A 27903-nucleotide genomic window follows, 5' to 3' on the forward strand; every position below is an offset into this window, starting at 1 on the left:
CTCTCACACACACAGAAATTGTATCACAGACAAAAGGTGTAATAAATTATTTATTATGTTAGAATCTCTGATTCCCAACTCTGCCTAAAATGTGAAATTATCATAAATTCATAAAACTACATAATTGTTAAAAAATATATAAAAACATGATAAATCATATTACTTTTTTTTTTTTTTTTTTGCTAAACAGAACCATTATACTACTTAAAAATAATTTCAGACAAATTCTGTTTTACACAGTACAAAGAAAGCAAATTTGATTACATATAACAAATTTTTAGATACATTAGCATATTAATTATTTTTATGTAAGAACTACAAAACTGAGAGTGACTGTAAAATGTGGAAAAAACTAATAAACAACTATATGGAAAACAGAACATATCTCAGTCTTTCTAAAGCACGTCTGACAGATATATATGGTTTTTAAGACAGAATGTTTTCCTTCATTTTAAATGTAGTCCTTTATCAATTATAAAACCTTTATTAAGTACCATCTGATGCAATTGCATCATCTGAGCTTTATTTTTTGCAGAAGAGGTATTTAATACTGTTTGCTGAAAATATATAGGAGTTTAAAACCCCAAAACTCCTCAGTACACAGAGATATTTTTACACATTGACTCCCATAGGTACGTGCTCTTGCTATTCATTACTCAGCTGTGAGCAGCCCAGTTCGATAACAAATAACAAAATGTCTGGCTATAAAGTTCACTTTACTGCATGTAACATTGATTCAGACTAACTGATGAGAAAAGACATTTTGAGCTGAGTCATTCGTTTCTCATCTTGGTGGTAATTTTTTTTTCCAGGCCTGATAGAAACTGTTTCTTCACCTGTTTTCCTGTCTGCATTTATAATCCTCTTCTAAGAATGGATTTGACTGTTCATCTGATTGAAGATCACGTCGTCATTTGCTTCCCCTAACATGATCACACTGTCATCCACCGGTGAGCCTGTAATGTGAAATGACAGAGTTAAAAACATTCTTGACTTGTATAAAATGCATTTGTAATTTTTTTATTTTCTTTTTCTCCAGAACTGACCGATGCCTTGGGACGGCACAGAGTCATCGCTGCTCACTGAGCTTCGTGGTACACTGTGGGACCCTGAATCTGCCGTCATGATCGAAGTCTTTTTAGTGTGGTTGCTCTGTGTGGCTGTCCGACTCCACTCTGTGGATAAAACATTTGAGAGATTGAGAGGAGACGCCTATAAAATATCTATTAAAAGGTAACATGCAGCTATTTTTCAGTTCGGTTAATAATCTGGCGGTACCTGAATTTTCAGCCAATCGTAAACTGCCACAACAGAGATACATTCTCCACTGTTTACGGACACTTTCCTTCAAAGCGCAGTGGAAAACAAAAATAAAAAAGCCTGAGAGAGAATGAGAACAAGAAAAAAGACGCTTTTTTTAAATCAAGTGATCAAGGTAGTTGAATTATTACATTACTTTTTGCATAAAACAAAATACATAACATTGTTTCTCACCCTGTAGGGAATTAAAGATGGCGAACAGGTACGTAAAGGCCAAATTGACTGGTCCCCAGGCGAAGAAGGCGAAGCCCCATGTAAGCCCGAGCAGGAAAGTAAGTCCGGCGATGCTACGAAGGTCATGCAAGCTGCTGTGGTACTGATTATTGTGAGGGTTTCGGCGCTTGATTCGTCTCAGATGGATCATCACCACCACGAACATGGCCAGGTTCAACACAAATATGACGCAGAAGTACGCCACAACAGCCACATAGAACGCTATGTTATTGTTCAGCCAACAACTAGGAGAGAGAAATATAGAAACATTAGGAGCGATGACATAATGAAGAATGATGCCTTTAAAGTGGCCATGAACTGAGAAACCAAAATTCCTTTGATCTGTTGACATATAAAAGCTCATTGTACTATAAAAACATCCTGTAAGTTTCAGAACCCAGAACTTTCTCATTAGTCTAAAAACAGCTTGTGGAGTGTGCCACTTTATGATGTAACAGTGTGGCTAAATACCGCCTCCGCAGAAGAAGATCAAAAAAGCCAGTTCATGACCCCTTTAAATGATGAGGTGAATACTTACAATTCATCTGTAGTTCCGTCAGAAAATTTCCCATAGCTTACGAGGCCATAGTTATCTTTGTTTATCGCAATTACGATAATGACGACAACCAAAGGGATTCCTGTAATAACACACATTACGAAAGTAAATCAGCAGTCATCTACAGCCACAAACCACACAGCTAATTTAGCAGCTGAACTCACCCCAGCCTGCCAGGGAGAATTTTAGCATGTATCGGGACATGAAGTTGTTGAAGACTTTGACGATGGCCAGGTACATATGCAGAGCCTCCAGTCCCATCCAGGTGAAGGAGACCAACAGGAAGTAGTGCAGGAAGAAGGCTGTGGAAATACACAGGCCTACAGCATCTTTGTACAGCGCCAGCCATGAGTCCAACAAGAATACCAGGTTCAGCAAGAGCAGGCCGAAACACAAATGGATCAAGATTTTTGAAGGGATGTCATGGCGGAGTTTTCTGAAATGAAACAGAAGAAATGGGTAAATAAAGGTTCTTTGGGAATTGATTTCAGAATTAATTTCATTTTAGAAGAGGTTTTTGAGGGGTCAGTCATGATTAATCTAATTTTAGGGCCTATAAACACTGAGAGGGAGGATATTACTCACTCAAACGCGAGGTAGGTGATCAGAGTAACCGAGAGGAAGATGGCGGACACCCCACATCCAATATAAGTGATGAAGGTAAGAATGGTGGCCTGCAAACGGTCAGTTATGCCTTGCCGGCTAATGTCCTTTGAAGACAAAACAAAACAGTTCCAGAAATGTGTAATGCATAGCTAACTCAGGGCTCAAAAATAAGGATGGACAGTATAAACTATAAGGTACACAATTGATTCAAATACATTTTTGTATAAATGATTACCGTTTATTTATTTATTTATGTACAGTGTTATTTTAGGGTTAGTAAGAATAGTTAGAAAAAATTCACCAAGAATAAATCAATATTGACTGTAGTAATGTAAATGATTTTTTATTTAAAATATTCTCTGTTCTTTTTAACCTTTCTATTCAAACAATCCTGAAGAAAAAAAAATTATCTAATTTCCAACATAGTTTTCAACATTGATAATAATAATAAATGTGTCTTGAGCACCAAATCAGCATTTTAGAATGATTTCTGAAGGATCATGTGACACTGAAGACTGGAGTAATGATGCTGAAAATTCAGCTGTGCCATCACATAAATAAATGACCTATATTAATATATATATTATTATTTAAAAAACAACAACAGTTATTTAAATAGTAATAATATTTCACAATATCACTGGTTTTACGGTAGTTTTGATCAAATAAAGGTGAGCATAAGAGACTATTTATGGACTTCAAACACTATATGTACATGTATTTCTGACAGTTATAAAAATGTTATAAAAAGTGTATATGTATATGAAATGTTTTTAAATATTGGCATGCCAAATAAAAATCCATTGTTGAGGCAGTCATCACTCTCTATGCTCTGTGTATTTCTGTTTGTATTTTAGCATTTAAATATCAAGAGTCTTTCTGACTTGTAAATGTTAATTAGATAATAGATGTGGGCATTTCTGTGAAAAAAAAAAACAACCCACACTGACATACATACCAGTAGTACAGCAAAGCTTGTCAGGTGATTGCAGCTGCAGACAGTTTCGTTCTCAGTGCTGCTGTTTTTCACAGAGCAGCCGTTGCCATTCCAGCCTCCTAAACCTCCTAGAAAATCCAAAACACATAGGAATTAAAAGACATTAATTAAGAAATCAGACAGTTTTCACATTTTCTTGGGAATTCCTAGAGGTGTGTAATCTCACCGTTTTTGTCAAAGTCCCAGAAAACACAGGATGCTACATAGTTCCCCTGTGGGAAAGGAGTTAAGAGATAGATCAGACAGGTTTCAGCTGGCATTGAGATATGATGTACAGCAAATATGTAAGCACACACACCGCAACGGGCTGTTTATTCCTCAGAGTAAATATAACATTCTCCCTCAGGTTTTTGATTGACAGGTTAGCCACACTAGAGCCTAGAATGTGGCTGTTCAGCTTCTCTGGACTCAGGGTTTTATCCTGTAGATAGATGAAAATCAAAGAATCAACTAATAAGCAGATTCAAACCTGCAAGCTTTATTTCTGAAAATGTTATCTAGTCTGTTATGGTGCTTTTGCATCCTGTTTGAAGCTTAAATACATGGTAATTGGAAAAGAAAGCATGACATGAAAGTGAATAATTAATGATAGAATTTTCATTTTTCTGTAAACTTTTATTTGATCGGAGGGCAATTGGTTTTCTGAAAATGTCATTTACAAACAATGCTCTGTACTAATGTGTTCTATATGAAACAGTGTTTCATATGAAACTCAGTCCAATTAACCCAGTTTTACCTGAAAAAATATACTTTTCTGAAAGAAGGTGAACTGGACTCTAGAGGCTATCTTCTTTTCTTCTGGAGAGAGGTTCTCTGTCAGAGATGCAGGTAGTGTTATTTTGGCCAGGGGGGAGGAACTTTCCACTGCTCTGACTTGTCTTTGAAGTCCTTTTGTGACCTGTATAACCAGAAATATAAACACCAAATTTTGAGTGTGACTTCCAAAAGCATCCAAAATGTTAAGGAATTGCTTTGACTTCAGTTGTTATTACCTGTGGGTTTAAGGGATCTGCAATTGTGAATGATGTTTTCCCAAAGTTGGTCCCATCAACTTTGGTCACAGTCAAAGCAAGTGAATCAAATACGATGTTTTCGGTCTGGTCCCGAATCACAAGTTTCAGACCCAAGTTATCCACAGCTTTGATTAACTTCAAAGCACAATACATGATTTGCATTCAATATTTCAAGTTTGTCAGTTTCAGACATTGAATGCTTACGTTGCACGTGTCTTACCGGTTTGAGGAGGCAGCCACAGTATCTGTAGAGCTGTTTAGAAAGTTGTTGATGACGGACAGTACTGTTCGGCCTAGATCCAGACTAATATTGGGTGCGGAGATAAGATTTTCTAACTGGTTGACCAGCTGATTGACCTCAGTTGAGTTTAAAGATGCCAAATTCTGTGTTTTGTTCAGAAGATCGCTAGCCACTGCATCTGGGCTTTTAGTTGTTGCTCCTGAAAAATTTACAAAAATAAATGAGCTGCTTTTGTAGATATGGCATAAATATACACTCGCAACAAAACATTTTTTTTATGTTAAATTAGCAAGTGGCATCTGCAAACTAAAATTGCTAAAGCCGTTCTCAGAACTTTTGCTTTATATATAGATAAAATAATACAATTTACTTAGATTTTTGTATAAAATGCAAACAGATTGATTATTTAATGTAATTTAATGTTGTTTGGAACCCATAGATTTTCATGATATGATCAAAGAAAAAACATTGAGACGTTTGTTCAAAATATAATTTTCTGTATTCCACTGAAGGAAAGAGTTGGAACAACTTGAGGTCATATTGAGTGAAATATCCATTTTAAGTGTACAAATTCTTAGTAATTTTTACTGTTGTGGATGCATGTACCTATAAATGCATTTATATTTGGTATTTTGAGTCAAGAAACTAGAGTCAGTTTTGGAATGTTGAGTCAAGAAATATAGTCAAACCTGTAGTAGTTGCCATGGTAGTGGCTGGTGTTGTTGGCACAGCTGGAAGTGTAGTGAATGTTGTTGTGTTGCTTTTGCTAGTCGTTGGAGTTGGAGCAATAATTGGAGCTTCTGCTGTGGAAGTGGAGCTGTTCTGAGGAGAGCTTGGATGTATCACTGATGGAGCAGTTGTGGGAGCTGTACTGCTATTTGTGACAATGCTAATAACGGTAGTATTTGTTGGTATGTTGTTTGGAATGTTAATTGGATTGATTGTTGTAGTTGTGTTAGTGATTATATTTTCAGTAAATGCATTTTCTATTGTGCCATTTGACTGTGTTGTGTTAAGAAGACTAACTGTTGTGACAGGCTCTAAAGTGGAGTTGGTTGGCCCACTGGTAATATTTTCTGTTGTTGGAAAGGTTGTTGTATGCATCTGTGTTGTATTTGTGATGTCAAACTGTGTTACATTAACTGTAGGGCTAACAGTTGTATTAAATTCCAATGTGATATTGGAGGTCTCAGTTGAGTTGATGCTACGATTGACATCAGTCCCATTGAAATTGGTTTCATTCAGTGGCGCATCTGTTGTGTTAAACAAGGTTATGTTGATTGTAAAGGCTGTTGTATTTGATTGAGTTGTATTGAACAGAGAGTCTGTTGTGTTGGAATAAGTGACATCAGTTGTATTAAAAGTTGTGAAGTTAAATGAATACATTGTAGTATTAAATTCTAGTGTATCTGTAGTGGTATCAGTTTCAGCATCTGTGGTCTCCACTGTCGAAACATTCAGAAGTTGTGTTGTGTAATACGAAATGGCTGTTGTATTTAATTCAGATGTACTTTCAAGAGGTTGAGTTGTGTTTGATTCATTTACGTTACTTGGTGATTCTGTAGTGTGGGCTAGGCTTGTATTATTTGAGTGTGTTGCATTTTCAAATAGAGTGGTTGTGTTATATTGTGTAACATGTGGGTATTGTGTTGTGGTATTTAAGACAGGAGAGCTCACGTTTAGATGTGCTGTGTTTTTGTGGTTCGTAGTAATTTTAAGTGTTACGTTAACCTCTGTTACATTAGGTATTGATAAATCTGTCCTATTTTCTATGAGAGTTGTTACATTGTGACTGAATAATGTAGTGTTAAATACTGTTGTGATGTCTTGTTCAGTAGTGTTTAAATGAATTGTGAATGTGGTGCTGTGTTGTGTAGTGTTTAATGGGGGTGTTGTTGCATTTAGGTGTAATAGTGCTGTCAAGTTAAACAGTGTTGTATTTGGCAGAAAGGTTGTGGTGGTGGTGGACTCTGTGCCAGAGATTTGAGAACTATTTGTGCTAGATTGTGTCCCATTTTCCACAATTTCAGATGTGAAAGTTGAGTTTGGAACTTCCACTGTTGTATTGAATGGTGTGACTATTGTATGATGTAGTGCAGTTGAGATGAGTGGCACGGCAGTAGAAAAGTGAGGTGCAGCTGTTGCATTTAATGGTCTAACTGTTGTAGTAAGAGTTTTACTTATCTGTGCTGTTGTATTGGGTGGTGTTGTTGTTTCCACCTGAGAAGGTGGCATGGCTGTTGTAATGAGTGACATACCTGTTGTATTAAGTGGCATGATTAATGTGTTGAGTGTTGTTGTAGTTTTATCAAGTGCTGTGACTGTTGCAGCTGTTGTGTCAATTGATGTGGCTGTTGTACTGACTGTAGGGTTTGTTGAACTGAGTCTTGTGACAGTTAGGTTGAGTGGTGTGACTGTTGTGTTGACTGAATATGTTAAGTTTTGTACTGTTGTATTGACCGGTGGGGTTGTTACATTGAGTGCTATATCTGTTGTACTGTCCAATGAGGTTGTTATAATGGGTATGCCTGTTGTGCTAACTGGTGCAGTTGTTATTTTAGGTGTTGTATTTGTTGCACTGATTGATAATGGTGGTACATTGTGTGGTGTACTTGTGTTGATTGTCATTTCTGTTGTTTTGACTGGAGAGGTTGTAATATTATGTGGTGTACTTGTTGTATGGACCAGTGCAGCTGTTACATTGAGTGTTGTATCTCTTGTACTGGCCGATGAATTTGTTGTATCGAATGTGGTTTCTGTTATTTTGGCTGGGGTTGTTATATTGTGTGTTGGATCTATTGTATGGACCAGTGAGGGTGTTATACTGTGTGCTGTATCTGTTGTATGGATCAGTGAGGTTGTTAAATTGAGTGTTGTTTTTGTTGTACTGACTGGTGAGGTTGTTATATTGTAGGTGTACCTGTTGCACTGACTAGTGGGGTTGTTATATTGTGTGTCATATTTGTTTTACTGACTGGTGATGTTGGTATATTGTTTGAGGTACCTATTGTGCTGACTGGTGAAGTTGTTGTATTGTGTGTTGTATCTGTTGTACTGACTGGTGAGGTTGTTGTATTATATGGTGTACCTGTTGCGCTGACTGGTGGGATTATTATATTGTGTGTCATATTTGTTGTACTGATTGGTGATGTTGGTATATTGTTTGAGACACCTGTTGTGCTGACTGGTGAGGTTGTTATACTGAGTGTTGTATCTGTTGTACTGACTGGTGAGGTTGATATATTGTGTGTTGTATCTGTTGTGCTGACTGGTGAGGTTGTTGTATTGTATGGTGTACCTGTTGCACTCACTGGTGGGATTATTATATTGTGTGTCATATTTGTTGTACTGATTGGTGATGTTGGTATATTGTTTGAGGCACCTGTTGTGCTGACTGGTGAGGTTGTTATATTGTGTGTTGTATCTGTTGTGCTGACTGGTGAGGTTGTTGTATTGTATGGTGTACCTGTTGCACTCACTGGTGGGATTATTATATTGTGTGTCATATTTGTTGTACTGATGGGTGATGTTGGTATATTGTTTGAGGCACCTGTTGTACTGACTGGTGAGGTTGTTATATTGAGTGTTGTATCTGTTTTGCTGACTGGTGAGGTTGTTGTATTGTATGGTGTACCTGTTGCACTCACTGGTGGGATTATTATATTGTGTGTCATATTTGTTGTACTGATTGGTGATGTTGGTATATTGTTTGAGACACCTGTTGTGCTGACTGGTGAGGTTGATATATTGTGTGTTGTATCTGTTGTGCTGACTGGTGAGGTTGTTGTATTGTATGGTGTACCTGTTGCACTCACTGGTGGGATTATTATATTGTGTGTCATATTTGTTGTACTGATTGGTGATGTTGATATATTGTTTGAGGTACCTGTTGTGCTGACTGATGAGGTTGTGATATTGAGTGTTGTATCTGTTTTGCTAACTGGTGTGGTTGTTGTATTGTATGGTGTACCTGTTGTGCTGACTGGTGGGATAATTATATTGTGTGTAATATTTGTTGTACTGATTGGTGATGTTGGTATATTGTTTGAGGTACCTGTTGTGCTGACTGGTGAGGTTGTTATATTGTGTGTTCTATCTGTGGTGCTGACTGATGAGGTTGTTAGATTGAGTGTTGTATCTGTTGTGCTGACTGGTGAGGTTGTTATACCGAGTGTTGTATCTGTTTTGCTGACTGGTGAGGTTGATATATTGTGTGTTGTATCTGTTGTGCTGACAGGTGAGGTTGTTGTATTGTATGGTGTACCTGTTGTACTCACTGGTGGGATAATTATATTGTGTGTAATATTTGTTGTACTGATTGGTGATGTTGGTATATTGTTTGGGGTACCTGTTGTGCTGACTGGTGAGGTTGTTATATTGTGTGTTCTATCTGTGGGCCTAACTGATGAGGTTGTTAGATTGAGTGTTGTATCTGTTGTGCTGACTGGTGAGGTTGTTATACTGAGTGTTGTATCTGTTGTGCTGACTGGTGAGGTTGTTGTATTGTATGGTGTACCTGTTGCACTCACTGGTGGGATAATTATATTGTGTGTAATATTTGTTGTACTGATTGGTGATGTTGGTATATTGTTTGAGACACCTGTTGTGCTGACTGGTGAGGTTGTCATCTTGTGTGTTGTATCTGTTGTGCTGACTGGTGAGGTTGTTGTATTGTATGGTGTACCTGTTGCACTCACTGGTGGGATTATTATATTGTGTGTCATATTTGTTGTACTGATTGGTGATGTTGGTATATTGTTTGAGGCACCTGTTGTACTGACTGGTGAGGTTGTTATATTGTGTGTTGTATCTGTTGTGCTGACTGGTGAGGTTGTTGTATTGTATGGTGTACCTGTTGCACTCACTGTTGGGATTATTATATTGTGTGTCATATTTGTTGTACTGATTGGTGATGTTGGTATATTGTTTGAGGCACCTGTTGTACTGATTGATGAGGTTGTTATATTGAGTGTTGTATCTGTTTTGCTGACTGGTGTGGTTGTTGTATTGTATGGTGTATTGTTTGAGGTACCTGTTGTGCTGACTGGTGAGGTTGTTATATTGTGTGTTCTATCTGTGGTGCTGACTGGTGAGGTTGTTATATTGTGTGTTCTATCTGTGGTGCTGACTGGTGAGGTTGTTATATTGAGTGTTGTATCTGTAGTGCTGACTGGTGAGGTTGTTATATTGTGTGTTCTATCTGTGGTGCTGACTGGTGAGGTTGTTATATTGTATGGTGTACCTGTTGCACTCACTGGTGGGATTATTATATTGTGTGTCATATTTGTTGTACTGATTGGTGATGTTGGTATATTGTTTGAGGTACCTATTGTGCTGACTGGTGAGGTTGTTACATTGTGTGTTGTATCTGTTGTGCTGACTGGTGAGGTTGTTGTATTGTGTGTTGTATCTGTTGTGCTGACTGGTGAGGTTGTTGTATTGTATGGTGTACCTATTGCGCTGACTGGTGGGATTATTATATTGTGTGTCATATTTGTTGTACTGATTGGTGATGTTGGTATATTGTTTGATGTACCTGTTGTACTGACAGGTGAGGTTGTTATATTGAGTGTCGATTCTGTACCTGTTGTTTTGACTGGTGAGTTTGCTATACTGCTTGATGTAGCTGTTGTGCTGACAGGTGAGATTGTTATATTGTGTGGTGTAATTGCTGTATTGACTGGTTGAGTTGCTAAATCGAGTGTTGTATGTGTTGTCCTGATCACTGAGGTTGTTATTTTGTCTGTTGTATCTGCTGTATCAACCGGTTGAGTTGTTAAATCAAGTGTTGTATGTTTTGTACTGACCACTGAGGTTGATATTTTTTCTGTTGTATCTGCTGTAATGACCGGCTGGGCTGTCATATCTAGTGTTGTATGTGTCGTAGTGACCACTGAAGTCATTAAATTGTGTGATGTATCTATTGTATTGACCAGTGGGGTTGTTTCATTGAGTGTTATCTGTGTTGTACTGACCACTGAGGTTGTTATATTGAGTGTTGTTTGGACTTGTGAGGATGTTGTACTTTTTGCGCCGACTGTTGGGCTTATTATATTGTGTGTCGTAGTTGTTGTGCTGACCGGTGATGCTGGTATATTGTTTGATGTAACAGTTGTACTGACAGGTGAGGTTGTTATATTGGGTGTTATATTTGTTGTACTGACCAATGATGCTGGTATACTGTTTGATGTACCAGTTGTACTGACAGGTGATGTTGTTATATAGGGTACTGACCATTTGTTGTACTGACCAATGATGCTGGTATACTGTTTGATGTACCTGTTGTACTGACAGGTGACGTTGTTATATAGGGTGTTATATTTGTTGTACTGACCAATGATGCTGGTATACTGTTTGATGTACCTGTTGTACTGACAGGTGACGTTGTTATATTGAGTGTCGATTCTGTGTCTGTTGTTTTGACTGGTGAGTTTCTCTATATCTCACAATTTAGCTTTTTATATCTTACAGGTGAAATTGCTATATTGACTTGAAGTTGAAATAATGACAGGTTGAGTTGCTAAATCGAGTGTTGTATGTGTTGTCCTGATCACTGAGGTTGTTATTTTGTCTGTTGTATCTGCTGTATCAACCGGTTGAGTTGTCAAATCAAGTGTGGTATTTTTTGTATTGACCATTGAGGTTGTCATTTTGTCTGTTGTATCGACTGGTTGAGTTGTTACATTGAGTGTTGTATGTGTTGTACTGCCCACTGAGGCTGTTATTTTTCCTGTTGTATCTGCTGTATTGACCGGCTGGGCTGTTACATCGAGTGTTGTGTGTGTTGTACTGACCCCTGAGGTTGTTATATTGAGTGTTGTTTTGACTTGTGAGGTTGTTATATTGTATGGTGTACTTGTTGCACCAACTGTTGGGGGGACTGTTGTTGTTATTATATCATGTGCCGTATTTGTTGAACTGACTGGTGGGGTGGTTACATTGTATGTTGTACTTGTTGCACCGACTGTTGGGGTTATTATATTGTGTGTCGTAGTTGTTGTACTGACCGGTGATGCTGGTATATTGTTTGATGTACCTGTTGTACTGACAGGTGAGGTTGTTATAGTGGGTGTTATATTTGTTGTACTGATCAATGATGCTGTTATACTGTTTGATGTACCTATTGTACTGACAGGTGAGGTTGTTATATTGAGTGTTGATTCTGTACCTGTTGTTCTGACTGGTGAGTTTGCTATATTGTTTGATGTAGCTGTTGTGCTGACAGGTGAGGTTGTTATATTGTGTGGTGTACTTGCTGTATTGACTGGTTGAGTTGCTACATCTAGTGTTGTATGTGTTGTCCTGATCACTGAGGTTGCTATTTTGTCTGTTGTATCTGCTGTATGAACCGGTTGAGTTGTTAAATCAAGTGTTGTATGTGTTGTACTGACCACTGAGGTTGTTATTTTTTCTGTTGTATCTGCTGTATTCACCGGCTGGGCTGATACATCAAGTGTTGTATGTGTTGCACTGACCCCTGAGGTTGTTATATTGAGTGTTGTTTTGACTTGTGAGGTTGTTATATTGTAAGATGTACCTGTTGCACCAACTGTTGGGGGGACTGTTGTTGTTATTATATCATGTGCTGTATTTGTTGAATGGACTGGTGGGGTAGTTACATTGTATGTTGTACTTGTTGCGCCGTCTGTTGGGGTTATTATATCGTGTGTTGTAGTTGTTGTACTGACCGGTGATTCTGGTATATTGTTTGATGTACCTGTTGTACTGATAGGTGAGGTATTTATATTGGGTGTTGTACCGGTTGTGGTGACTGGTAGGGTTGTTATATTGTGTATCATATTTGTTGTACTGACCAATGATGCTGGTATATTGTTTGATGTAACTGTTGTATTAACCGGTGAAGTTGTTATAGTGTGTGTTGTACCCATTGTGCTGACTGGTAGGGTTGTTATATTGTGTGTTGTTGTTGTTGTACTGACCAGTGATGCTGGTATATTGTTTGATGTACCTGTTGTATTAACAGGTGAAGTTGTTATATTGTGTGTTGTACCTGTTGCACTGACTGGTGGGGTTGTTATATTGTGTGTCATATTTGCTGTACTGACCAATGATGCTGGTATATTGTTTGATGTAACTGTTGTATTAACAGGTGAAGTTGTTATATTGTGTGTTGTACTGGTTGCGCTGACTGGTGGGGTTGTTATATTGTGTGTCATATTTGTTGTACTGACCAATGATGCTGGTATATTGTTTGATGTACCTGTTGTATTGACAGGTGAAGTTGCTATATTGTGTGTTGTACCTGTTGCACTGACTGGTGGGGTTGTTATATTGTGTATCATATTTGCTGTACTGACCAATGATGCTGGTATATTGTTTGATGTACCTGTTGTATTGACAGGTGAAGTTGCTATATTGTCTGATGTACCTGTTGTACTGACTGGTGAGGTTGTTGTATAGTGTGTTGTAACGGCTGTATTGCTCAGTTGAGGTGTTACACTGGATGTTTTATGTGTTGTACTGACCACTGAGGTTGTTATATAGTGTGGTGTACTTGCTATATTGACCGGTGGTACTATATCACGTGTTGAATTGAGTGGTAGACTTGCTGTATAATTTGACACAGTGTTTGTTTGATTGTCTGTATTGTTGATGGATGTATTGAATATTAGACTTGTTGTATTGAGTTGTGTACTAGAAGTGTTTGTGAATAATGGTGTGGATGGTGTGACTGGAGTGTGGGTTTGGTTGGTCAGTGACCAATCTCTAGTTACTGATGGAGAAGTGATGTTGGGGAATGTAGCACTGCTCTCAGAACTTGTTCTAGGAGGGACAACTTGAGTTGTGTAGGACTCAGAAGGCAAGACTTCACAGCTCTCATTTAAAATAACAGCGAATATCTGCCCCTTTGCACTGGAAAACAAAAAGTAAGATTGGAATGTTTGTTTGTTTGAAAAATGAAATCAATAATACAATTGCATATAAACACTAAAAATGCCAGAACTAATTTAAGAGTGTGGCAAGTCGTTAGCATATTTTACCATGTGACATTGACAGGTCCCTGGGTCTTGCAGACGTCATCATAAGACATTGGAGATGTGCAGTGCACAAAACCCCCTCCAGGGGGCGTAATATCGTGCTCTGGGCATAGTCCTTTGCCTGTAAACAAATGCCATTCAGTGAGAATTCATTTAATTCAATTAATCATGCATTATCTTTTAAATGGCTGTCTATTATTGTTATATGATAAAATGGATCACTTTTATTATGCTTTTAAGGTGTTTTTTTTTTGTCATTTAAAGCTTAATAGACCCAGTCTGCATTCACTTTCACGTTTGGAATAACAATAAATTATCACAGAATTATGAGCTTGTCTCACTCACCCACTCTTTCTACATCTCCCTGAAGCTGGATTTGGATAGATGGGTTTATAGTCCCGTTTTGCACCAGCCTTCGGAGGATGCATGTATTCACAGGTTGGCTCAGCTGTAGTAGCACAGTGCAATTTGTCCTTCTGTAAGAATGGGGGCAGTAGCAGCGTAACTTGATATTGAATTTCAATGAGATCATACTTGTTGTGTAGTTTATAGAGTAAGGTTTGACTTACTGGATGTTCTGCTTGGCTTCACATCTAACCTCAGTATTCTATATTATTGAAAAAGACATTTTATAATGATGCAGTGTTGGACAACACCAAATTCAGCCCTGCCCTGTTTTTTATTATTTTTTATTTTTACAAATGATACCTACCTCAGAAATATGACATGACGTAGTTTCGATTCCTGTTGTTGAAACTCTAGCAGAGCAGATGCTTTCATTAAAAAGATCTGAAAACTGATTATAAGGGGGGGGGGCATCAGGAATTTTAGAATTTCAAAATAATAATAAAAAAAAACGTAATTTTTCAAAATACTCTCTAGTTCATAAAATAATTATTCAATACAAAACGAAATTATTATTATTATTAGGGCAAGTATTTATTCTTTCTTTTTAAATAAAAATGCTCTTACCCAAATTTGAATCTTTTCCTCCGTCATATTAGAGCCTTTCACCTCCACAAGCATCCAGTAGTATGAAGCTGTGACGTAAAAAGAGAGATATTATTACACATCCCCAGGAATCACCACTTTTAATCTAAATGATTTCTTCTAAGAATAAAATAGGCTTTGTCTAAAATGTTTTCTTTCTTACATTCATTAACGCAGGACTGGGAAAAGTTACACTGTACTGCAAATGGCTCTGAAACAAATGAAAAGACACATCAAAGCATTGAATCATTAGGATTAATTTTATAATGTATAAATTATGTAATATGTGGTAGAATGAGAAAATGAAGGTAAGGAATTTAATTTAATATCCTGTAATTATCACCGAAATAGAAGCCATCTGTCTTTTTCCAAGAAAGAAGAAAAAAGACATAATCAGAATGCAGTTATAATAGCCATACCTGTGAATAATACATTGGACGTCATTGTTCGTAGAACCGCTGTCTGATTGGTTACTTGAGTCGCGACACTTGGTGCAGTGGAAGAGCTTTCTGTCGTATGATTGACTGTTGTTTCAAAAGTACCGATTGGATGGCTAGTGTGATTGCTTGAAAGTGACTGGGCAGATGTTGATGTGCTCTGGGTAGTTTGAGTGGTTATGTAAGACATAGGTGAGGCTGGAGTTGGAGGTGACATGTTTAATCCACTAGCGTTTGACATAGTAATTATGTTATTAAAAGCTGAACCAGCCTGATTAGCAGGTGTAATAGTGTTTGATGTGGTAGTTGATGTGAGGGGAATTTGTGTTGGTGCACTGAGAGTCACTGAAGGGTTAGAAGTTGTTGTAGAGAGTCCTGCAGGATTTGATGTGGTTGTAGCTTGTGTGGTTGAAGCAGAGACTGTGGACAGGAACAGGAATCAGTTTCAGGCTCACTGACTGAAGGTGATTTGGAGCTTTCTACTCCAGCTTTTTATATTCCACAGCATCTTACATCTGTTACTGACCTTGGGTGGTGGATTTCAGTGAACCGGTAATTATTGAAGTCAAAATCAATTGGAGTGGACCTTAGAAAGGGAGGGAAGAGAGGGAGGAAGAGACAAATTGTCAACACAACACTAAACAAATTCCATTAAAAAATTTAAAATGCAAATAGACAGAAAGTACAATGCTTTAGCTTTATTTGTATATTTATATCTATATGTTGCTGTGGTGAAGTAGAGATGGAACACTTACTAGATGTCGAGACAATCTTTGGGGTGCTGGCTGAACCTTGGGATGCTGTAAGTGTATAAAATATTAAACTTTAACCTTTAAACCATAAAATCAAAAATAGATTGGGTTTCTCACAAACACACATATGCAATTAATTCATTAAGTGAAAAAACAGAACACAAAGTTTCCACAGGTTACACCTTTCTATTTGCGGAACATTAATCTTTCTTGATTAAGATGGTATTGATATGCAGATGCAGCTGATTTCTACTCAACTACATCCATTTTTCTATGCAACCCTGTCCAAATTAATTTCAGTCAACAAGAAGATTACCTAACCCATCCGCTATTTAAAACATCTGTTTGAGTCATGCACCATTCCTGTAACAGGCATGCCTTTTCAGTGCAGCATGCCGTGAGATCGAAGACAAAAAGAAGAGCTACATTCGCAGAGGAGTGGAAATGACATTTGACGTATAACACTGTCATACATGAGAAGCATTCCTGGAAACTATCGTAATTTCTAAGTAAATGATGCTATCTAATATTAAATTGTTACTATTTAATGTGGAGGTTTGGTTACAAACTTTCTGTTAAGAAGTTTATTAGATATTTCATTTTCTTAATATTTCAGATATTTCATTCATTTCTGCTCCTTTGTGCCCTGTTTAGATTGTCCAAGCAGCTGTTTTAAATGTGATGGAAATGTACACGTTGTTAAGTTCCAAAAGGACGAAAAAATAATAACTCCAAATCTTCCAAAATCTTCTAAAGCTTTATAATATCTTTGGTTGTGGAGAACACTGAAATTCATTTGCTGAAAATCCTGTCATAGCTCTCAAATCTTTGTGCACATTCAATTCAGAACATTCAGATGTGCCATGTTGTAATTGGCCATGAGAAAGCAGCTTGGACATTCTGTAAAATATCTTTTGTGTTCCTTAGAAATAAGCATGTTCTAATAAACTGTCCTGTAGCCTTTGTATTCTTCTTTATTGTGAATTAGTTTCTTCTGACAGTTATGTAATTCATGGGTTTTCAAACCATTGCTGGACCTGGAGACTCCCTTCCTGTGTATTTTGCCCTTATTTAAAACCCTTATTATTAGATTTCTCCATGACCAGGAAACTTAAGAAATGTGCCTTGCTGGGAAGCCCCAGGAACAGTTTGAAAACCCCTGATTTAAATTGACTCTCTGATTCCTTTTTATTGGAAATATTTATTTAAATGCTTATAGTTTGGGACGTAACTTCCTCAAGACATTTACCCACCACCACACTACAATAATAATCGGTGAAGTGAATTCACACTTGCACTGCACTTACTGGATGGGGGTGTAGTATTGTCTGCACTGCGTTTCAAACGCAGATGCCCTAGACCTAAAATGTGAAATATAGAAATAGAATTGGCATGCACAAATGATAGAAAGACAAGAGTATTGTTACTACTGCCCTTCTTGTACCCTGCATCAACATCGGATCTAATCATTGCAATCAAGACATCCCAGGTTTTCGTCCATCTGGATGTGTTTTGAAATGTTTCAAATATCCTGTAGGATATTTGAAATTGATTTGACTTCATAATTTCCCGTGGAGGAGAAAAGGCATGTTTTATATAGTGAACTCATTTATGTCTAGAAATGAAAAGCCAGATTTGATCTGACGTGTATGGGATGCATCTTTTCACAGATTTTTTTCTTTTCTTTATTTTTTAAAAACTGTAGTCATGTATAATTTGAGCAATTACTTTTAGATTAAACATTACGAAGACTTCTTTGGATTAGAGGTGCGGTGACATTTATTGTTGTTAATCAAATTTTCATATAGCAAAACCCAGTTGATTAAAAAGGGATCTGGAATTTCACTTGAGGGTGAACAATTTTTCACAAAAGATGGTCAGATGATAGTTATCTCTGATGCAGGGAACAGGCAAGGCTATTGACTCCCCTGTTGGAAAAGCCATATAAAGCCAGTAACTGTGTGCTGGAACATGAAAATTGGCTTCTGGCTGGTTCAAAATGGTCATTAGCCTGACCTAGCTACTCATTAGGTGGCCTAAATTGGTCATTTACTGGTTCAAGCTGGTAATTAGCTGGTGCTTGTTCGTCATTAGCTAGTTCTAGTGAGTCTTTATGTGATCCAAGCTGGTAATTAGGTGGCCATAGCTAGTCGTTAGGTAGTCCAACTTGTTCATTACCTGATCCTGGTTATTTATTATTCAAGCTGTTCATTAGCTACAAGTACAAGGAGGTGGCCATCATGGACCAATAACAAACTGGTTACCAGCTGGTCGTACTAGCTTAAGGTGGTCAAATTGGTTTTTGGAATATGGGGACTAGTCAACCAGCTTTAATGATCACCTTAGACCAGCTAGAAATCAGCTACCATGTTCCAAAATACAGCTACCAGTTAAAGCTGGATTTTCCAACAGGATCGTTATTTTATATAGAAATAATACATGCATAAAAGTGAGTTTTCTTGAGAAGTTAAATTTGTGAAATCATGCAACATTAAAACATGCATCATCTTCATAATGCATGTATATGAAGACACTACACACAAAATGTCCCTACCAATCCACTTGCTGGTCTTTACAAGCAAGACGTCTGTTTGGTTGGTTCATTCAGCAATATTCTAAGCTTTAAATAGCTTTGAAGACATTACAAAAAAGTACTCTGGATAATTTTAGTTCAGAGAGAGAAAGGGCTTCAGGCTGTTTATGGTTTGCCGAGTTGATCTGACACTGGCTTATACACAGTCATTAGGCAAATAATCACTGCTATTTTCAGCCCGCCTCTCTTATCAACCGGTTAAACAGGCTTCGCTTTTGTGAATCTCTGTACTCACCACATTGCAACGTATAATCTTGGACTCTAGCCTGGGCTTGTGTGATGGCCCAAAGTCGTGAGTCCCAGCCAATCACTGTCCCATCCTCGCAGGCTCTGTGCTCTCCAACATCGTCCCATATGCGGAACAGGTAGAGTTCCACGGTGGCCATTTTCACCCCAGGGGAGGCTTTGTTTGGTTGGCAACCCAACAGAAGACGCCCTGAAGGAGGGATTGCTCGGGCAATGGCGGTCCGCTGGTATACTTCTGAGTTGCCACCTATTGTCAGGCTGAAGCTTTTGCGAGGGGCGTCCCACCGTAGACATATGTGGTACCATTGATGGGTGGTCAGCTGGACAGGGAACTGGTGGCGTACACCCAACAGCCAGGCGTACAGGTTGTTTGCATCCCCCTGCAGTGCAAGTTCATAGCGGGGTGCAGGGACCGAGACATAGCTAAATGCTGTCCACTCGCCTGGGGAAAGGACCTGTACGTCTACGCATACCGTGGTTTGAAAGAGCACAGGCATACGCTCCTTTTCCTGTAAGCTCCAGTGGTCATCACACCCTTGCAGGACAGCCTTAGCATCAGACATAAAGAAGCCATCCACTGGGGAGAGAGAGAAAGATAAAAGATTTTTCAAAATTTCCTCCTTATATAAGAAATTTTGCTGATGTCTGTATATAACAGGGCCGGTATATGTTTTAGTCTATTGGCCGAGACTGATTTTAACTAAACCCATACATTTATGATATATACCTGTATATATAGTAAATATTTCTGTGTCCCCCTCTCTCATAGCTACAAGGTGTGAGTAGACAAGTCTCATCATTTTGAGGTAAATGTGTTCAAAAGTCTGAAAAAGTGTGTAACTTTAAGGGACGTCACTACCAAACACCTTTTTTCTGCAATTAAGCACACTTTTTTGGGAGTTATTCCATAACATTTAGTTTTTATATGTCCACCAATATTCAGAACTGTGATAGCAAACCATATGCTGATTAGCATCTTTGAGCTAGGTTCCAAAGTACCTAAGCATTTAAGTATGTTTTAGTAGTGTTTTAGTATGTAAGTTAATTAAGTATGTTTTAGTAGTGTTTTAGTATGTAAGTTAAAATTCTGTAATGTGATGTGGTTGCTACCAAAGCATTACTATCACCTACCGAAAATGTACAGTCACTACCGAAATATCAACTAAGATGTTATGGTAGTTTTTGGTTTAATGTATATTCAAACTACTGAATCCTTAACTTGAAATCAGTATGACCAACTTTTTGCCTTTTATAAAGAAAAATTGGATTCAAAATACAACAAATCTTATAAATTGCACTGAAATTTTTAATAAAATAGCAAAATAATATATTTACAATGTAGATTGTAAATCTTAATAGGTCAATTTAAACCTTCTAATTAAATTATTATTGTGTTTCGGTAACATTCCAAACATTTTGGTAAACATTCCATAACTTTCTGAAAATACAATATGAGAATTAACTGCACAATTACTAGAAATGTGTACCTTGGATATTATACAATTTGAATACATACAAATTTTTGGAAAAAGTAGAATGGCCCATATACAAACCAGTAAATTATAGTGAAATTACCTCACATTATTTATTTTATTTCTAGAACTCTTATTTCTTAATATAAATAAAATATAATGTTTTTTTTTTTTATTTAAAATTTAAACATTTTCATTCAATGTAAATTGGAATTTTGATTCTTTATGCCTTTTTTATATTTGTGAAAGTTATATTTTACATTTAATTTTTATTTAAAAATTGACCAAAGACTTGTATAATTTCTTTATTTCAATGATTAATATCATGTCTATATTTGTTGAATTGTTATGGGATAAGAAAGATTGTTTATTAACTGAGATTGTTAATTGTTTTATTTGGCCTCTACGGCTGGAGACCTATAACCCCCCCCCAAGAAAAAATATTTGGGGAAGATTGCTCCGATGCCCTCCGTGGGCCAGAAATAGGGACCGCGACCCTCTCCGGGCCTAACTCAGGAACAGGAGCCCTTCTTGGGCTTACCTCAGGAACCGCAGCCCTCTGTGGGCTAAACTCAGGAACAGGAGCCCTCCATGTGCTAAACTCAGGAAAAGCGGCCCTCCGTGTGCTAAACTCAGGAACAGGAGCCCTATCTTGACACTGGTCTGCGGCTAGAGCCATCTCTCAATTCTGGTTAGGGGATAGATCTGATACTGAAACAAACTCTGGCACTGGAGCGAGCTCTGGGGCTGGAGACTACACTGGAGCGAGCTCTGGGGCTGTAGCCGACACTGAAGCGAGCTCTGGGGGGCGCTGTCGGGTGAGGAAGAGGGCTGTGAGCTATCCATTTCTCCTCATCCTCCTCTTCTGGTTACAGATGAATAGGGCAGCTGGCGGGCTTGAGTGAGACATGGCCAGTGGGCTTGACTGATGAATGGCTGGCAGGCTTGAGTATGCTGGACTCAAGAACCAGAACCAGAACCAGCCCGCCGGACGCTGTCCAGACAACGGAGGATCCCTTCCCTCCAGCTTAGTCCTGTGGTATCTGGGAGGTCCACGGGGTGATGGTAAACAAAACAAGAAAACAAAAGACTTTCAAAAAAAGAAACAAAATGGGGAGAAGGGGCGCCGCTTATTTTCTGTTTTGGTCCAGTATTCTGTCACAGTTCGCCTACTGTGGCGGAGACGAAGAAGCGTGGAGTCAAAAGGGATTAACATACAATAGTCTTTATTTCGCCAAATCAGGAAGTACATGGAACAGGCAGGAACTGACATGTAGGACGAGGGGTAGACATATAATTCCGGACAAGGGAGAATCAAATGGGCTGGAACTCAAATAAGGAAGAGGGAAAACTAGGAACACATAGGGAGGAAAACAACAAAACGGGAACACAAGTCTGACAGACATCACCTGAAAGGAAAACTGCTTCAAAAGCAGGACAAATATATATATATATATTTTTGACTTTTTGATTAAACATTCCAAAGATTTCTTTGGAATAAATGTCCAGTGATATTTACAGTTATTCAACAATTTTGTGGGCAAAATCCAGTCTTTTCAATAGGAATGCATGCAATCTGGAATTTTGCTTGAGGGTGAATGATTTCCCTACACAGATTTTGGAGTGAGTTGGTCACAGATTCACCATGTTGACCAACAGAAAGCTGCTTGATTACAAAGGGACTTCATACATCACTACATTATTGACAATTGAATAATTGACCTTTTTGGCCAGCATAATTTTCCAGAAATTTAACCACCACACCTGAACCTGCACTATAAGTCTTTCACAATAAGACCCGAAGCATATATTAAGAAAGTATATGGGATCAATTTTGAATTCATGTAGACTTTATCATAGTTTTTTTTTTTTTTTTAGAAAAAGGTTAGCATCACCCAGGAGAAAGTCTTCTGTCAAAAGCTATGATTGTCTCTATGGCCACTGACATTTACTAGATAATAACCTATTAACAACTTTGACTACAAATTTATAAGGACACTGTACCCTTTGGTCTTTTCAAGACACCGAAAATTATTCTGCTCTGTTAAATTTTCACAAAACTTGCACACCTTCATATTAACTTTGAACTTTAAGCCCCTCTGACCTGTCCAGTTTACCACTTCTGCATGAGGCCTGTCAGTTTCATAATGCTTCTATTTGATGCTTTGACAAGCACAGGCTGGCCTAAAACAGGCTGGCCCAGATTTGGCCTGAAAGGAACAACTTGACAGCCAAATGTTGACTGATATTATGTGTGTGTGCTAGTCTAACATACCAGAAATACTTCTGAAGGTGTGACGTACACCTGACTATGTCTAAATAAAACTCATGACTAGCTGCTAATTCTGAACCAGCATTTACCTAATCATAGTAGACACCATATTTAATAATGATGTATGCTCTAGGTCACATCTAAGTTGTTTTTCTACTGGAGACTTTTTAAGACATTTGTTTTTTCAATGTTCTTTCATCTACACACAACTGAATCAATCCCTCACAGTCTTGTTTTCATTTGTGTAAAATAAAATATGGTGTCTGCACTGACTGTTCTTTAAAACACTAATGCTACGAAATCCTGTATTTTATTTTTAGTTGCATTTTGTAAAACTATTTAAAAATATGGCTCTGAACAATGATTATGAATGATATAAATAGCTTCATTGTAGTTAGCTTCAAAAGGTTAGCTTGACAAAATGTTTATAGCTTGACAATCTAGTTTTAAAGTTGCTTCTCCAACTCTGTCATCCATCACTGCATAAACATTTCACACCTGTCTATTTTTTCAGCCGTTTTTTTTCTTTCATTCTCTTTTTTCTCTCAAATGCCTGCTTATCTTCTAAGGTTTCCAGTGTAACTGGGGAGGTTCTTCCCATTTAGTGTGCTTCTGCACTATTCTACTCCATTTTATAGTTTAAGCATTGTGATTACAGTGCACATATCTCGCAACTGATTTTTTTTCACTGAAATCTAACTTTATATCTCACAATTCTGTTTTTATTTATGCTAATAAAAAAATAAAAGAAAATAACTGCAACTTTTTTATTTCACAATTCTGACTTTTTTCTCACAATTGCGAGTTCATCTCACTGCAAGTTGACATCTCACATTTCTGCATCTGTCTTTACAGTCAATCAGTTTAATGGGTCTTTGCTAAAAAAAGTACTAACTTCATTAAAAAAATGTGGTCCCACTTTATAGTGTCCCTAATACCTATGTACTTACATAGTAACTAGATGTGTACATAGTACTGTATGTAACCACAGTGCAAGTACACATTGGTACATAGTATCTACAGCTCTAATGTTTGTGTAACTACACATATGTAACAACCCACTGAATAGAATGTGTAAATACAAATGTGTAACAGGACTAACAGCACTTTTTGGTAAAGAAAGTGTTACACTTTATATTAGATTTATCATATAATTACTCTGATGTTACACAACAGCAGCCAGTAAGTTAGGCTTTACATATAAATTGTTGTTGGTGTCCAGAATGTTACACTTTATATTAAGTGGACAGTTCCTGAGGAGTTACCATATAAGTACACTGGTATTACAGTGGTGCACCAACTCCACCAATTTGAGATCTAACTCCTCCCACTTTACGTATCCCTAAACCTACCCATCTCCACCCCCTGGATCCCACTTCCACCCCTAAACCTACCTATCTCCACCATCTGGATCAAATTGTTCCAGTTACTCTTATACATATTTTTGTAACAAAATGTAGTTATATATGTCCTGTTACACATCTGTAATTACACAAACCATTCGAAGGGTTGTTACATGTGTGTAGTTACAGGAATATCACAGCTCTAGATACTATGTACCAATGTGTACTTACACTGTGGTTACATACTATGTAAACATCTAGTTACTATGTAAGTACACAGGTACTATGGCCACTTAATATAAAGTGGGACCAAAAATGTTACTGACAACAAACCTCTCAAAGGTAGTATACATATAGTGTATAGAGCATCATTTGAAACACAGTTACGCACTTTCCCCCTCTGCCCTGTAAGTGTTGTGATGGTGGTTTCTCTTGGGGAATGAAAAGTGAAATGCTCTGAATCCCTTTATCTTCACTGTGATCATTACTAATGAATTAATTAAGGCTAGGACAATCATGCTGCGGGCCACTGGACTCCTCCAAATTATCTTATCCATTCTGTCTCTCGCTCTCCTCCATCTAGATGCCCTTTGGGTGTGTGAATTCTCCTGGTATTACTAGTATTTATTATTAAATTCAATCTAAAACGTGATCAGATTTCATAATGCCATAAAAAAATGCTCCCCCTTAAAATGCTGTGCGTTTGTCTACTGCACAGAGTGACTCTTCGGCACAGCTGACTCAGTCCCTCCTGTTTGCAATATACAGCCTCCTTCCATTCTTATTAATCGTTTTTACTACTTCAAGGAGTTTTATAGACTTGTACAGGAGTGCTGGCAAGCAATTAAGCAAATGCTGTCTTAGGAGGATTTCTGGACTTGATTCTCAGCCAAACTATTGTTCATTTTTTAGGCTCTCTCTACTCTGTACTTTGCTCATAAATAAATTGAAAGAGAAACAATGCACACAGATATATAATAATTTTTCATCTGTTTCAGTTTTGCTCACCCATAAATGGCATGTAAAACTGTAAATAGCACAAGTTTAGACTTTAGTCTCACAAGTCCTTCTGTTTTTCTATGTGTTTTATCACAAATAAAGTTTGGTAAAATAGTAGTATACTGTACTAACCTTGAGGCAAGAAGTGAGCCCAAAGACAGAGGAGCCAGACCAAGTGATGTGCAGACTTCTTGTATCGTCCACTCAGGTGCTTGCTGTGCTTGTAAAGCATCCTTCAAAGAAAAACAAAGGAACTCTTTTGTTCAAAGAAAGAAAAGAAGTGTTTTTATCAATACAATAACAGGGTGTAACTGAGAGAAGGTCATTACTTCTATAAAGCTCTTTCAGTTTGTCATTCAACATGAAATTAAAACTGACCTTGTTTACATTCTGAATGCACATTTATGGCTTTATAACTGTCCGTGGAGTCTTTTATCCAAATAATAACAATTGACATAGTAACTTAAATCATTTATTTTTCAACCCCTCCTTTCCAACTAATTTGTAATGCTTATGAAATACCCACTTTTTCACAAATAAATCAATGCCTGATTAATAAAATAAGATAACATATATATGTTTGCATATGTTCTGCATATTCTCTATTGCTTTGTTCCTTTTCTAGTGCCAGTATGTTTGCTTTTTTATTGCCATTGTGTGAATAATTAATTCCACCAAACAAACAAATTTAAACTTAATGGTTATCTGTATTTTTTTTTTTTTTTAAAACAGATATATGTGGCGAGGAATGTTGTAACATCTTTAATTCCATTCATTGCTGTTCACAAGTATCAGGATTCAGAGGTGTTGTTATGCTGATTTGTGATGATCAAAGGTACTAACTTGCAAACCTTTTAACTTAGCAGGTGCCTCACAGCCATGGAAAGTCTGGAAACATCAGTCTGTTGTAAAATACTGATTCCTAGGCCTGGAGAAGTCATGGACGTTTCTGTGTTGAATATATTTGTCTAGAAATTTGTCTGGCAATGCTTCAGTCTAAATACTTTTTTTTTTAGCTTTTGTAGGAACTCATTTTCCTTAATGTCATGGAAATGTTTTATTCCATTTAAGTGCATTTTAATTGCATAGACACTAAAATAAGTTTGTTATAGGCCTACTCATATATCCAGTATCAATGCTGTAACTTCTTGTCAAGAATTCTAGGAAAAGGAATGCAAACAAGTATTTTGAAAACCACAGTACACTTCCTATATCATGTGTTATGTTCATGTTGAACTAGAGAGTGGTTACCAACAGGTTTAGTATATATCATTGTTTTATCTTTGGAAATCTAGACGTAAAACAAATCAGATTCAGAAGGCTGTTGGCCAAAGCAGTCAAATTAATACAGTGTGTTATTGTCGTTTGTGGAATGCAAGCAGGTTGAACAACATTTAAATGTGCTGCTAATCTCCAACCATCTATTTTGTCTTCACAATCAGTTGAAAAAAAAATTATATAAATTTAATATAACTTTATATATATACATATATATATATATATATATATATAGTAATTTCCTGTCATTCTCCTGCCAAAATAGATATGCCACCAAATTCCATTCATAACTAAAAACAAATAGTCTGCATTGCCGTCACACCTGTCTCGTACAAAGAGACCCCATATATTGATTTATCGGTCTGTCTTTTCCAAAAAAAAAAAAAAAAAAAAAAAAAACGATTTGTCTGTCTGTGCAAAACAAGACAGTACTGCTTTTTCACTGTAGAAAACTGTCAACAAACTATACTTGAAAGTTTACATTAAGAAATATGTATAAAAACTAAAACGTTGTCGTGTCTCTTCACCTGACCCAAAGTGACCCATCATCTCTGCCCCACTGTGGTTGATAATGAGCATTAAGCTTAAAAATATGACTGTATAAGGGAAACTGTTTAACATAGTTCATGCAACTTTTCACAGATTTCTCACCATTTCCAATTTTTAAAATTTATTTTCTTGTATTCTCCCAATTTATACGCGCTTATAAAGGCTGCAAAGAACAACATATACAAAAATAGCAAAATGTTTTTTACAATTTAGATGTTGCTTATTTTAGATGGAACACGTCACATCGCTGAACCTGTCAATCAATTTATCACGAGGTGATTGCTTTCTACTTTCCTACTGACTTCACGACTCGCTTTCTACTTTCCTCCTGACTTAACTACTTCGTTTTGTTCTTAAACATTATAAGCAGCCTTTCTGTGTGTTGTGTAAAATATCTACAAATACACTAGTTTCTTGTCCGGCTTGTGTACTACAGCTGTCTGGATTTGTTCGTGAAGTCTCACCTGGTGTCGTCGCGCGTGATGCGCCTGAAGACATCCTAAATTCGCGGCTCTTTCACCGCTCCTAACTCCATCCAAACCGCTCCGCGTGAAATAAATCCTGGTGCTGGTCGACGTGTGCTTGAGTTTTCAACTGTCACGAATTAACAGGTAACGAAAAATAAGAAAGCAACGCAGTTTCAAAACAGGAAAAGGTTAAAAAGACAGTTCTTGGGGTTGAAAAAAATGTTCTGACACTCCCATTATTGTGAGAACTTCGTGTTTCCAATAAGAGGATGGCACGCCTTCCTCTGTTATACACTTGGTGACTTTTCAGTCAGCAATACTGACGTTTTCCTTTGTCATAGACAATTAAGTTGTTATATTATCAATCTCTCTTGGAGTCTGATGCCTGATATTGTTGCTGAAGTGTTTACACTTTCTATTATTAAGGCTTAAAATATTATCCTAAGGTTTTTTTTTTCTGAATCCCCTGACAGTATTAATTATAGGGTATGAATGAAACAATTAGATAAAGTGATAAGCACTTGAAAAGCACTCTTACTGTCTTTTACCATGGTTATTTA

At 37.3% G+C, this 27903-nt stretch overlaps 3 protein-coding genes across 5 annotated transcripts; all 3 read right to left on the bottom strand.

The window, feature by feature from the left end:
* Positions 1–32: 32 nt before the first annotated feature.
* Positions 33–4834, bottom strand: LOC109077034 (adhesion G-protein coupled receptor G2-like; the record flags this gene model as incomplete). Its single annotated transcript, XM_019092660.2, has 12 exons — positions 33–956; positions 1047–1175; positions 1279–1380; positions 1495–1778; positions 2072–2171; positions 2254–2525; positions 2675–2799; positions 3654–3760; positions 3859–3904; positions 3991–4113; positions 4429–4590; positions 4685–4834. Coding segments are annotated over 12 exons (1689 nt in total), but the record flags the coding sequence as incomplete, so codon positions are not given.
* Positions 4701–11382, bottom strand: LOC122142316 (mucin-5AC-like). 3 transcript variants are annotated; one of them, XM_042752460.1, is made up of 4 exons: positions 9979–11382; positions 5636–9000; positions 4926–5145; positions 4701–4840 (listed from the first exon to the last, which is right to left on the bottom strand). In XM_042752460.1, exons 2-4 carry the CDS (start codon positions 7572–7574, stop codon positions 4837–4839), a joined length of 2163 nt encoding a protein of 720 aa, XP_042608394.1. In that variant the 5' UTR covers positions 7575–9000; positions 9979–11382; the 3' UTR covers positions 4701–4836. The 3 variants fall into 3 exon arrangements, with proteins under 3 accessions (XP_042608394.1, XP_042608393.1, XP_042608395.1); XM_042752459.1 differs by lacking the exon at positions 9979–11382 and adding an exon at positions 9547–9969 and having other exon boundaries at positions 5636–9420; XM_042752461.1 differs by lacking the exon at positions 9979–11382 and having other exon boundaries at positions 5636–7459; positions 7559–9969.
* Positions 11383–11404: 22 nt separating this feature from the next.
* LOC109077035 (mucin-5AC-like) lies at positions 11405–27650 on the bottom strand. The gene is made up of 14 exons (XM_042752214.1): positions 27341–27650; positions 25182–25282; positions 18953–19540; positions 17432–17485; positions 16128–16172; positions 15899–15958; positions 15355–15792; positions 15099–15146; positions 14918–14985; positions 14658–14741; positions 14515–14552; positions 14291–14421; positions 13949–14066; positions 11405–13820 (listed from the first exon to the last, which is right to left on the bottom strand). The coding sequence occupies exons 2-14, from the start codon at positions 25279–25281 to the stop codon at positions 11405–11407; spliced, it is 4188 nt and encodes a 1395-aa protein (XP_042608148.1). The 5' UTR covers position 25282; positions 27341–27650.
* Between the last annotated feature and the right edge of the window lie 253 nt (positions 27651–27903).

The sequence above is a fragment of the Cyprinus carpio genome, chromosome B24 (assembly GCF_018340385.1).
Source record: "Cyprinus carpio isolate SPL01 chromosome B24, ASM1834038v1, whole genome shotgun sequence".
Classification (NCBI taxonomy): domain Eukaryota; kingdom Metazoa; phylum Chordata; class Actinopteri; order Cypriniformes; family Cyprinidae; genus Cyprinus; species Cyprinus carpio.